Below are 13,749 nucleotides of genomic sequence, written 5' to 3' on the forward strand. Positions count from 1 at the left end.
GTGGCAACAGGCAAGTAAGGCATCATGGTGGTAATAAAAGTAACTTGAAATCTGACCACTTCAAAAATAATTTAAAAGACTAAAAAATAACACGTGTCTAATGCTTGTGTTATTTTTGGCTGGCACGGGACTCTTAACTTCCATGCCACTCACTGCAAATATGTAAATTGTAGCCTGTGTACTTATGATAAAAAGCTCTTTTGTTCATTCAGAGTATGTTATGTCATACATACTTGCATTTCTAGTATCAAATATATTAAAACTATGCTGATAAACATTTGGATTAAGCTACCACATTGTTGAAACACCCACAGGCACGAGATTCCTCGTATGCTACAACATGTCAAAATGACTGAGAAGCAATTTATTTTGCTTTAAACGAGAAGGAGAAGTATAAAAAGAGGAAGTCTATTAATTTTGATCGCCATGCTGGGGGGAAAAAAAAGAAGAAAAGAAAATAGAAGTGGGTTCAACTAGTAAGGACAAACTTGACCATTCGGGAGATCTGAGAGTGACCTAACTGGTCAATATTGACTGAACTTTATCAGACTGAAAATCTCTGACCCAACAATCTTTATCAAATCACCCCTCCAATGTGTGAGTGGTTTTTTTGGAGTCTGGTGAGTATCTCATTCAAAGCTCAGGCTCCAGGGGGGCTCATGGTCACTGGACCAGCCCAGTCTGGCCCGCAGTGGTGATGGCAGCTGGTTTACCCAAGCTTGGCTCTGCCGGAGCCCTGTCCCATTCACAGGCCCTGAACCATGACCAAATGGCCTTCACATACACCTCCCATCAGCACAGCTAAAACAACAAACATTCATCCAAAGACAAACAGATGCGATGTTCTGTGCCACAACTGCCACCCTCGTCCATAACCCCATCCACGCAATCACACACAGAGGCTTATGCATACATGCACACACACATGCAACTACTTAAATATAAATGTGTGCTAGTATACACAGTGTGTCAGAGAACTGGCTAATCTGAAAATAGTGAACATGACTTTTTATATTAACAACATGATTACTATTTTGTTACTTTAGGACTTCAGGATTATAGGTTAGTTATTACTTCCCATCCATAAATTCTGTTCATCCAGATTTACATAAACATGATCACGGAGTGTAAAATGATGTATCAAATAGCAACTAAATAATGTAGAAAGGAAAATACATCTCATAAACTATATCACATTGCTTTCACTTTCTGTAAGGTTGACTCTCAACTCTGAAAAATGCTGTAATCTCACAACTGTATATACCTCAATACAGGGTCTGATGTTATTCCATGATTGAGCAGATGCAAACCCCAGTTTTGTATTCAGCAACTGAACTTGTGGTTGACCACATTGTTCATTATTGAAACAAACAAGCCTGTCAAATGAGTGGTGCATCATCTTAAAGACAACACAGCATGTCTATTTATCTTTGACTATTACTTTAAACAGTATGTGTCTCCAGCTCAGACAAACCAAACACTTTAGTAACACAGTGGAAGCAGTGAGAGAGGGGCCCCTCGCTGGTCTCTGTCCAACACTGATAAACTGGCAGAGACACATTGATCCCCAGCAGCTCCTTAGTCCTGAACTCCACTCTGCTGAATCCACTCACCTCCACAGCAAAGGAGAAAATCATATGTTTAGCATCTGATAAAGTTTCTTTGCAATCCAAGTCACTGACATTGACCACTCTCTCTACTGTGCTGCAGTGTATATTGCCATGTGTCTTGTGTCCTGTGTCCCTGTTTGACTGTTGTTTATCACACTTCCATATCCACATGTTTACTTAACTAACCACACATATGTACATAACAGATCAGTATCAAAAACTATCTGCAAACTCCAACTTCATGGTTTGTTTTAGGCCACTTAGTCCACAGATGTGTTTTGACTCCAAGGACAATGATTGCCAGAGAGGGTGCCAGTGCAATGAAAGTGAGCCATTTGTACACACAACCATAAGCACACACGCACACACACCAACATATAGAGCACACATACACATACTGCAGAGCTCAGTGAAGCAGCCTACAGATTCAGCTGTGCTCTTAGCTCACCGTCCTTCTCCAATGACATCATACCCTGACAATGCCACCATTCATACAGATGTTGCTTACAAAACCTGGAGTTAGACTCCTATTGTGTGTGCTGCTGCTCCTCCTCCTCACAACAAGACGTTTAGCCAGAGGTACTCCCCTACTATGGTGGTAGAAAATGAATGGAACACATAATAGGGTTACCATGTACTCTAATGGTTAAACTGCTTACAAATGACTCCACACTGTGCTAATCGCTCAATCAATCATTACGTAGCAGAGTTAAAAAGTGACACATCTGTGGCTGTTTCACATGTTCTGTTCTTGGCATTTCTGAGCAGAATACCTATGTAACTTTTTAATTTTTCACTTGCTTGCTATTTAGGGAAAAACTTAATCTTTAGCGATCTTTAAGCCTATTAACCCAAATGCCTGCTGCAATTCTTTAACTATACTGAAACATTAGAACTGGTAGTGTGAATGAAATGTAAAAAGCTGCATTAGTGTGCTAGAAACACTTTGATTATTGGCCCTCATGTGTACTATGAAATGTTTCTTTAAGAGACGCACCGTTTTTTTCCCCTCCTCAAGTAAAAAGGAGTACATTTAGAACATGCCAGGAATTATGTCATCCACCCATCTAGTGCCAGCTCCACAGCCAAGAGAGCTGCAATGAAGGAACATATAGTATTGTTTACCTCATAAAAAACTCAGCACCTAGCCCAATGCTTAGTGACAAATTTATTGTCCTTAGTTACAATGTAAACAATAGATAATGGGGAGATAATAAATAACACATTTTCATACACCAGCACCAAACCATTTCAAGACCCTGCTGTCTGAAATTAGCAGGCAAGCGGGATGTGGAAAGCATGGAGCTCATTTAAAAGGGACACAAAAACAATGCCGAAGTCCACCACTTTGAAAAGGCTCCCAGTGACATGAGCTGAGTCATGTCCCACAGTTGGCACTCGCAGATGTTATTTAGAGCCAGCTTGATAAGAGCTTGTAACAGAAGAGAAATGATAGTGAATATCTTTCATCATACAAACAAATATATCAAACCATCTGAGCAGGAGAGTTTTTGGAGAAGAATACAGTGCGTGGATGCACATGTGAGTGTGTTTATATAATATATGCATCTCCACATACGCATATGTTCAGTGCATGTGTTTACGTCGTACTTGTGTTTTGAAGTACCTGACTGTCTGCATGAGTATGTGTGTCTGTTTAACTATGAGACATCGTGCAAATGACACAGAATCTGAGCAGACGGTGTGTGTGTGTGTGTGTGTGTGTGTGTGTGTGTGTGTGTGTGTGTGTGTGTGTGTGTGTGTGTGTGTGTGTGTGTGTGTGTGTGTGTGTGTGTGTGTGCAACTGTTCGTGAGGCCCTGTGGAGAACTGGCTCTGAGCAGTGACGTAATGCCTTGGCCGGCGCACTGTGGAACTTGGCCTCCTCTCTGCAGCGTTTCCTCCACGCTGCGAGGGTCAACTGTCCCACAACCTCAAGCGCACAACACGCACCATTCTATTCCCCAGACCACAACAGAACAGAACACAACCACACCCGGCACCATGAGCACCCAGTGCTTCACAAGAAAAAAGAAAAAAAGGTTGAACCAAAACTAATAAAAATCTCCAATCTCAGCAACACTCCCAACCAACTAAAAGCACTGAAGGAAAAAATAAAAGTCAGTTATTACACCATCGGGCTTTGCTGGACCACTTAAACGATGGCGCTTAAGTAGAAAACATGAGATAAAAGAGAACAAAGACTAGCACTGATGCAGAGATACAGTCTTCGGCCCACAGAGCACAAACAGAGAGCTTAGAGCGAGATATGAGTCCCAAAGGGGCCACAGCAGTCCTTTGGCTCATTAACTATTTACACCAGAGACAGGCCTCCATGCTGCTCTGGCCCACCACAAAATCAATTAGCCTTCATTAGCCCAGGCTCTGGACCCACAGTATGCTTTCTCTGGCAGGGGAGGGTAATCCTGGTACCATGGCCTCTAGTTACCACAAAATATCAAACAATCACAAGCACACACATGTATGCATGCACACATGCAGAGAGGTACAGGAAACTAGGCCAAGCAAAAGCCCTTTTAAGTCACTCACAAAGAACTCTTCCAATTTCTTGCTCTTGTTCGCTGTTTGGTGTCTCAGAATATCAATACTGTCTCTCACTTTTCAACTCCCCACTCACTCTGTCTGTCTATCTATTTCCTTCATGTCTATCAAAGTCCCACTCAATTCCCTTCTCCACTCTCACAATGTAAACGTTGAGCAGAAAGAGTGCATCCAGGTCCGTGCCTCGGGGGTGTGGGGTTACAGTGCGGAGATTTCCCATTGGCGGAAAGTCAACATGGTTGGGGTAATGCGATTAGAGCCGGATTGAGAACGTCGCAGGGGACACATGGGCCTGATCATGGCCCAGTTATCCGATAGCAAGGCCGTATTTATCGACCTGGCCCGGGCGCGGATATTACAGACATTAGAGACCACGTCTATGCTTATGAAACCCACGCTGGAGATTGCACCCTGATAACACAATTAGTCTCTCACTTTCTGTCCACAATCGTGGAATTCCATCAGTCACGTTCAGACATCAGGGAGCAGAATCTCAATTGATCCACATTTGGTTGCCGTGCCTCGTGTCTGAATGGCCAACTGACCAGAAAGTTGCATGGTTGAGGGGCCTGTAGCCATTTAATGACTGCATATGTTTATGGGAGGCCTAACAGAGCATTTACAATTCAATTACATAGATAGGAGAAGGGGAAAAAAGAGTAAGATGTGTCTGGACAACGACCAGAGGAGAGATAAGCCTAATACACTAATATTGTGTTACCCCAGCGTGTTACCATAGGAACAGTTGAAGAGATTCAAAAGACTACAAAGACGATCAATCTTGAGAGAGCAGGAGGAAGAGGGAGAATTAAATGCCCTGGGAATGCTCCCGCTCTCCTCTATCAGAGCAATAACTCTTCTAATGACCTCTGCTGCCTCCTCTCTCTCTCTCGCTCTCTCTCTCTCTCTCTCTCTCTCTCTATCTCTCTCCCTCTCTCTCTCCCTCCCTCCACAAGATGTTTCTCTCCAGCAAACTCAGCTATCAGTGAACCTTTCCAAACACGAAGAGCAGCAAATGCTTTTCATTACGGTTTGTGATTTTTTTGATTTCCAAGTCATGACACAGTTTGCTCTTTTTTCTGTGGCGCATTTCTTTCCATTTTCAGAGTTATTTATTTTGAAAACAATGGTTGGATGATGGTCATGTTGCTACAGTATTAATCAATTCATATCACCTAGCGTGTAACTGTTTGTCCATTTGTCATTAATCAGATTTATACAGTCGGCCCATGGCATTAGTATCACAGCAGTACAAGTATGCAAAGCTGGAGTGAGTGGAAGGTCTCTTTCTCTTCAGTTTTTTGTTTTTTCAATAATCCTCTACACTTCCTTAACTCTCAAAATCTGTATCCATTCTGTCTCTCTCCACTTTCAGCTTCGGCTCATTCCCGCTGCTCTAACTGCCTGCTTTGTGAAGGATGAGGTCATTTGATTTTTTCCCTGCTGTGTTAAACTAGTGCTAACAAGTTGTAAGACCTACAGAACATGTTCTCTACATTAAGATATACATCAGGCAGTCGGTGGGCAGCCGAGTTACAACCACATAAAGGGCCCTTTATTCTAGCCAGAGTCTCCAATGCTGCACTGGCAGGTTCAGACACAGCTTTGATTACGCACCAAATGATGAAATCCACACAGACCTAAGAGTATAGCTTTGCTGGCAGAGCCCAGTGGAAAAGAGAGCTGCAAAACTTTGAGCTTGTGAGCGTGTGCACTTGTGTATGCATGCGCATAAATGTATATGTATGTATCCATGTGAATGCATACATATACTCACCAGTTTGGCCTCTGAGTGCATGGAGGGAATGTGAGTGGAAGAACAGGAGCTGCTGTGGGTGGGACCTTGCATACCCATCATATTGGAGCCCATGGACATCTGTCTCTCCATCTGAAGATTACAACACAAAGGGAACAGTTATATTCATACGAATAGACATATTGTCCTATACCACAAAGCTTTTTCACACAAGATGAGTCAATACATACTGACTATTTAGACATTGTGTATCCTATTATTGGAGATTTTCAAGTCTTGATGAAAAGTTATCACTGCTTTCTAAAAAAGCAAAACGTGTGAGATTCATCGTCCTGCACAGTGAGCTATGGGGGATGAGATGAGAGAGCATGAGAGCCTGATTTCACATGACAGGCTGCCCTGTGCACAGCTCTATGTGATTATAACTGGAGCTGACCCAAAACAGGAAGCCAGCACAGAGGGACTTAACACAGGAAGCCGGTGCAACAGGGGTATGTGTGTTTCTGATGATAGTGTTGTGAGTGTCAGTCGGACTAACACATCAAACCCCAGCCGCACTTGATACAGGATGTCTTAATGTCTTAAAGTTTAACTAGCTGTGAGGAGGTGTAAGGAGGTGTGAATGCATCAATATCTGTTTTCATTTGTGTGTGGTAACCACTTTCCCTGAAATGCCCCTGCTCATTGTGGTCATGTAACACAGCAGAGACCTGAATGTGAGGAAATCAGCTGGGTAAGCTGACAGGGGTGAGAGGTCACCTGCACAGGGTGATGATGTGAGCAGTGTTTGCTGAGCAGTATATGCAGGAAAGAAGAAACCTTTGTGTGAGCGTCTGCATGCATACACATGTGTATGTGGGCTGCTGTGGCCTCCCAGCTGCTGAACTCTGGGTGGTGTGGGGATCTCCGTGGGGAACGACCCCCCTCCAAAAAACCCCAACCTCCCATACCCCCGTCCACAGAGAATCGGAAAGACCTAGAACCTGACACACAGCCTTAATTGCACTAAGTGTGTTTTGTGTAAAAATATCACCCAAACCTGCACCCCTTTCCTGAACCGTCAATCTTCCCCAAAATGGCTTAGCTCTTAATTTAATAAACATGGGAGGGTTTTTTTTTATACCATAAACACGGGCTGTCTTGTGTTACAATGAGAACATATGTTGTATCATTAGAATCCTGATATGAGCAGCTTTCTCTGAGTTGTTATCATTCCCTGCTTCCCAATGTGGGTCCCTTAAATCTTTTTGGCTTCATTACAATAAAGACTATATTCTGAACCCAGAGGTAAAATCCTTCATTCCTACAGGAGAGAACTTCCTTCATTAACTGTAGTAAGTCATTTTTATAGTGATAGAACACATCCCCCAAACTACAACCTACATAGTTTGTGTGCAGACTGAATGTACACTGTCATCACTTACTGCATGTGTGAGTATGAGCGAGTGACTTTGCTCCAGCATGTGCGAGTGCACCAGTGATTGAGTGTACTCTGTGCTCTGTTGTGTACTCACGGGCATCAGCACAGCGGAGGAGCCAGGCATGGTTGGGTCTGGCAGAGTTCCAGGCATGGAGGCTGGCAGAGGCTGTCGCTGTCTGTTTCGTAGGTGCAGCAGTGAGGACAGCGAGCCAGGGACAGGCCTGGGACATACACACAGACACACACTGTGTTATAAATCATATAAGAGTAATTTTCTTTGTTGTGTCATATGACAACATGAAACCAAAACTACCACTACCACCTCTATGGTGCTAATTACATATAATTTCTCCTATGATACATCTATAACTGGTGAATAAACATATAATGACTGATTGATAACACAGGATAACATAGTTGTCATGATATTTAATGGTTTATGATTACACATGTCATAAATCTCTCTGACAGGCAAATTTAAAACAGTTTAAAGGTGTTTAAAACTGATGCTTGAAAGTTTATTCTGAAGTCTTAACTTAAAGTCAGATTTCTATCAATTTCTTCTGTTGCTATAATAATATAATAATTGCTTATCATGAACATACCCAATACACACTTCATATGTCATATTCATCATCCAATAGGTATAGTTTATATGATTACAGCTGCATTGTATTATATTAATTTGATCACTAATTATCTGTCTATGCAACATGAAGAAACACTCTTACATTAGAGTGTGTTACAAACCATTCAATGTGCACTTTTACACTGCTGATAATGTCAAATGGGGGATTTTATTTATTTATTTATTTATTTGTATTTTTGTTGAACAGAAGTTTGGTTAAGCAAACATACCAACACAGCTCTAGATTAAAAAAAAAAAAAAAGAAGTTAGATATGGGGGAAAAGGGATGATTGTACTTAAATGACTTGATGGCTTAATTCATATTTGCAACATTTATGACTTACGATAAAAACTGAAGTTACCAAAGAGCTACTGATTATAATTTTCGTTAAGAAAAACAGCCAATTCCATCACAGATCATGTTGTGAGTTTTAAAAGAACAAAAGGGTAGTGATGATCATACCAGAACTAGTTTGTGATGGACAAAGAGTTTTCAAAACTTCTAACACTACATGAAATTACATACAGTTTAATGTCCAAGTAACGAGGACGCTTTAGTGTCTTAAGTAATTTCACGCATTAATTCGTTTCACATTTATGCTTTCTTTTTTGTTCCTACATGTTGTTGTTGCTGCTACAAAGTCAGAATGGAAAACAGAGTATGTGGCTGTTGCATTAGTGCAGCAGTTGAAGGTTGAGGCATCTTGGGAGTTTTTGGATGCACTTTAAACACGCACACTTCATGCAGTACAATGGATGAATGATGATGATGGTGATGATGAATGAATAATATTTGTCATAACAACCACATGAGATGTGCATGACGAAAATCGCATTTAGAAATTGCTGCAGCGATGGAAGCTCTGTGGGGAAAATCTCCCTTGTTGACCACAAAAGCGTGTGCGGACAAACAGAACTATCCACACTCACGGCCACATCAATAAATCACATGTACAGATGAGGCCCAGGCTGTGCTTAAACTATTGACAGCAGTCCTGTCTCCGTTGCTGGATCAGGGCTACAGCCATCTAAACACCCAGACCACTCCATCTGCACACAGTGACATCATTTATACAACTGCCACCAAATCCCTGCTTGTAAGAACACAGATTTCCAGCTGTGTGGGTACTGCAACACCCAAATGCATATAATAACTATTCAGTTCCAGCAGCCTAAAAAATGGCCGGCATTCACTACATGATTCTTTAATAACCCTGTATCAGGAGGATCAATAATTCTCCAGTTATCAGTATCATCAGGATGAATGCTGTCTCTCATCAGTCAATAAAGCTCCATTTCCTTGAGCATTTAGAAATTAGTGCAAACAAGAAGCATTTAGGTTAGCTGTGCTCAACGGGTTAATATAATCAATTGACCGCATCATAGCCTGGATTACGGTAATGGTGAGTGGTGAAGGAGTGATGGCCAAATGGGGGCACCAGAGCAAATGTTCCCCCACCTGAATAAATACCTTTATTTGTCCAGACCTTAAATATGTGCATTTACGCTCCAGACATTTTAGATTGCTCCGCACACACAGAACCATTACCATCCACACCGTGTGTCATTTCTGTCTAACGTCCCAATTTATCACAATCACACTCATTTAACTGCACATATGACATTTGAGCAACACAGCGAATCCAAACATTTCCACATGGGAAAAGTCATGAAAGTACAATGAGGTATGCAGTATAGCTGTGCTCTACATCAACACCATTTCCCTCTGCCAGCGTTCAAGAGGATGAAATAACAGTCACAAGGCAGCGGCTGTGACATGCTGCTGATTTTGTAGATAAAAACTTTTTTGCTGGATTTTTGTTCAGTATGATGACTGCCTGCATGGTTGTTGTTTTTTGCACTGTAGATGTAGAATGAGATTTCTGGGACATTTTTTTGCCTCTAACCATACAGTAATACTTTTTCACTGAATGTAACCCTATACTATAAAATGCATTTCAAGAATAAAACACAAGTTACTTTTTCTAAAAAGAAAGTTGGCTGATGAGCTGATACCCTGATGTGTCATTCATAAAATGGAAGAAAATGGAGTTATAACCGACCAGTCTGATGAGTGTAGAGGTGTGTGTGGTTATATTGTAGCAGCCTGGTGTCATCAGCTGATTTAATGAACAGTAAGCGACTGTGCGTAATGGCACTGCGCTCTGTCCAGCATCTCAGAGGCTGCACATTTATCAACACATCAGTCCTACAGTATAAACAGCTATGGATTACAGACACTGTAAGAATCACCCACATTCATTAACTTATCAGTACAGATGTTTTAACCACAGATGTTCAGAAGCTTTTCTTCTTGATAAAAAGTGGCAGCGGAGCTCTTTCCTCCAGAAGCTGACGTGGTTCTGAGATACCACTTTCCACAAAAACACCAACAACTCACTTTGTGCTGCATATTTTTGCTTCTCCTCCCGTCTGGTCACCGTGCATGCAGCTGAACATCACACACGCTGTGGCGCTTTGTTTTCGTTTATTTATCTTTTAATTACAGTTTTAGTCTTCTTTAAAATCATTTTGTTCAGTCATGGAGTAATATGTAAAGTCAGCAGGGTTTTAATTGTTGAAAGTATGGAAACCTGATCAGTGTCAACTTAAAAATTTGTTAAATATTCTTCAAAACCTGTTTTAATCATGTTAACCTATCATACAGTTGTTAGGACTGTCCGCAGTGGCACTCTCCAAGGTGCTGACCCCCCCACTAACAAACATACACAGTAGTAGAAGGCTCATTCTCATTTAACCTGTTATTTTTACAACTAATTAAATCTGATAAATATTATGACTAACCAATATGACATGTATTTTTAATATGTTGATGTAATAGGCTACTTTTATTTATTTATTTATTTATTAGTTTTTGTATGTTATGTGCCCCTGCCTGTCCCTGTGTGTGTAACAGGTAGAGTGTACGCTCATTGTGCACCCGCATAATAAAAACTTGATAATGCACCCTTAAAATAACAGTGAAATATGCGCCAGGGACATAAAAAACCAACGCACTACCAATGCACCTAACCACATCTAATTTTGAGACCAACGCGCCCATGTGCGCACAAACCGGTTCACGCACATTTGCTATTTAGACATCGTGGGCTCAGGGCGAGAAAATTACAACTGTGTCGGTGTGAAACCATCAAAGACGTCACGCCCGCTATCCACTGATTTAAGGCACACTTGAGCCATAGAAGAAGAGTTATGGTTATATACTTGGTTTTGAATGCAGACTGCCCGGACAAAAATAATGAAAAATTAAAATGATAGGTTGTGTAAGTGATTGTGAGTAACCATGTAATGCATAAAATAATGAGAATGTAGGCTGCATTAATCTTTCTTGAATTAAACAATAATAAATACATTAAATAGCTCAAAAGATGCTGATTTTCTCACTAGAAAAGCCAAATCAGACTGTAGCCTAATGACTCGCCACTTTGGACAAAGATAAACTCTCTTTTTCTTTATGCTTGTCCTCATTCAAGATAAGACAATGAAATTCACTAACACAGATCCACTTGTGGCAGTCAACCTTACAGAAGTGGGTACACAGCAGGTCGCTGGTCGTAGCAGGTCAGGCTTTTGCTTTGTAAAGAAGAAAGGCTCCTTTGAAACCTTGACAGGTTGTACTGCTGTGTCTGTCTGTCTGTCAGCAAAGCTTACTTGCAGCAGTGCAGGGGGAGGACACACATTGTCTGTCACCAATCCCATACACCAAAAACCCAACCTGCTTGTCCAGCAGAAGGGGAAAAAAACATAGTAAGATCTGAGAGCACTTCCTCTGGGGATTAATTCAGCTTTATGCTGACTGTGCTGATAAATAAAGACAAGAAATAGCTGGCATAATGCCACTTTTCTAAGGTGGAGGTTGTTATAACACATTGTGACTGTATCCATTTTCACTGTGTAGATGAAAAGATAGTTTATTATGCATACAAGAATAAATCAGCCATAAGTTCAGTTATTATGTAAAAATGCAGTTTTTGGGTAGGGTTAGGGTTTAGTTTCAGTTTGTATTTCATGATGGTGAATTTAATCAATCTGGATTTTCAACTGTTGGTCAGATAAAACAAGAAATCTGACTAAATCATATTGTGTTCTGCAAATGTGTGATGAATATTTCCACAATTTCCTGATAGTTTATACACCAAATAATCAAAATAATTGTTAGCCGCAGTCATAAGTGTCAACATACTTTATACATTGTAATGTATCATTTCAGCTTAAGCTTGTGATGCAGGATTTCTAATTTCCATATATATGATAAAACCATTTTAATTAACACCTCACAAAACACTTTTTACACTTCTGCTTTCTGTGCCAGTGTGTGAATGCTCTGGAGCTGTGTGTGAACATGTGTGTGTCTGTATGCATGTGAGTGAATAATGACAGGCTGTGGCTCCACTGAGGGGATTGATAATAGCCCGGGCTGTGGGCCCCAGGGGAGAGCAGGTAGACACTCTGCAGTCCTGACCCTGCACTCTCACATTACTGAGTGCCTTGCTCTCAGCCCAGCTCTCCTCCACAATCCCCGCCCCAGAACCACCATCCCTCCAACCCCCGCCCACCTTCACTCCACCATGACATCACTGTTAGACCTTCTTCCATCCCTGAGTCCTCCTTCTGCTTTTTATCTCTCGTTCCATAGTATATTTCTCAGAGTTATCCCCCTTCACACCGTTATATTTCTTCCCAATGGAGCACGTCTGACAACTGTTCATTGTCCTGTTAATCCTCTATAACTCTCTTCTGTACCCCGCAGGGTGCCCACACACCAACTCAAGCCCCTCTAAACTTGCTTGCCTTAACCTACAAATCCTGCAGTCTGCACATACACTAAGCTTTGCTGTCCATATCCCCACAGTCCCAACTCCAACTCGAGTACTGGGGGGACTTTAACACAAGGAGCTTGGCTGCCATCCAAGAGGAGAGCGAGAGCGAGAGAGAAAGCGAGAGAGAGAGGTGCAGGCCGGGTGCAGTCAGTCCACTGACTCATATCCTTCCCTTTCTGACTCTGCTCCAGCAATGATGTAATGCTCTTGGCTTTTCGCCCTCCCCCCACCCTGTGCCTGCCTACCCCCAGATTTCGTCCCTCCCTCCTCTCCTCCTCTTGCTTTTTCCCTCTCTTTCCCTCCTTGACTCGTCCAACATCGCTGCGCTCACTCCTTGCTGGGTGAAGTCACTGCGAGCTCTGGGTAGACACAGCAGCAAAAAACTTTCGAACGTAACCAAAACAGCCCAGGGCCAAGTTCCAGACGTTCGGGAGACGGTGGTGCAGTCACCATGGGAACAGAGGTAAACAGAGAGAGAAACAAGGGCCTCAAACAGCTTGCAGCTGCCTGGCTCTCTGAGTAAACACTACACAGGACCTGCCCCTGATTTACTGCCTTTAATCACTGGTGGGAGGAGAGTGCCATGGGGTTTGGACTGAGGAAATAATACGAATCTGATCAAATAAATCAGCCCTAATGGGTTACGACACAGGCTGACTTTTATTAGCGGGCCAGAGGAGGGATGGATGCTGGGAGGGTGCTACACTGCATGGGTTGGTGGGATGGATCTGGGATGGGGTGTCCTCTCATTAGGGAGACTCAAGCTGAGTAAAGCCATGCCAAAGCACAGTTGAGGAATGGTGATGAATGTTTGTCTGATGCCTATTAGTGTTGTGGGATTTATTCACTAAATATGATATGCCATTGGCTGAGGACAACAAGGATGGGTTGTCTTTCATTTTCAACGAAAGCAGAAAGTATGTCAGTACATTCC

The 13,749-nt window shown here is 42.0% G+C and overlaps 1 protein-coding gene across 2 annotated transcripts in view; it reads right to left on the bottom strand.

Annotated features, from left to right (window-relative positions):
- The window catches only part of creb5b (cAMP responsive element binding protein 5b), a 39,641-nt gene that overhangs the window by 10,797 nt on the left and 15,095 nt on the right, over window positions 1–13,749 (bottom strand). For both annotated transcript variants that reach the window (XM_062422711.1, XM_062422712.1), the window contains exons 6-7: window positions 7,441–7,567; window positions 5,948–6,058 (exon numbers count right to left, since the gene is read on the bottom strand). In XM_062422711.1, coding sequence (XP_062278695.1) covers window positions 5,948–6,058; window positions 7,441–7,567 — 238 coding nt within the window. The remainder of the gene's footprint in view (window positions 1–5,947; window positions 6,059–7,440; window positions 7,568–13,749) is intronic.

Source organism: Scomber scombrus, chromosome 7 (genome assembly GCF_963691925.1).
Source record: "Scomber scombrus chromosome 7, fScoSco1.1, whole genome shotgun sequence".
NCBI lineage: Eukaryota > Metazoa > Chordata > Actinopteri > Scombriformes > Scombridae > Scomber > Scomber scombrus.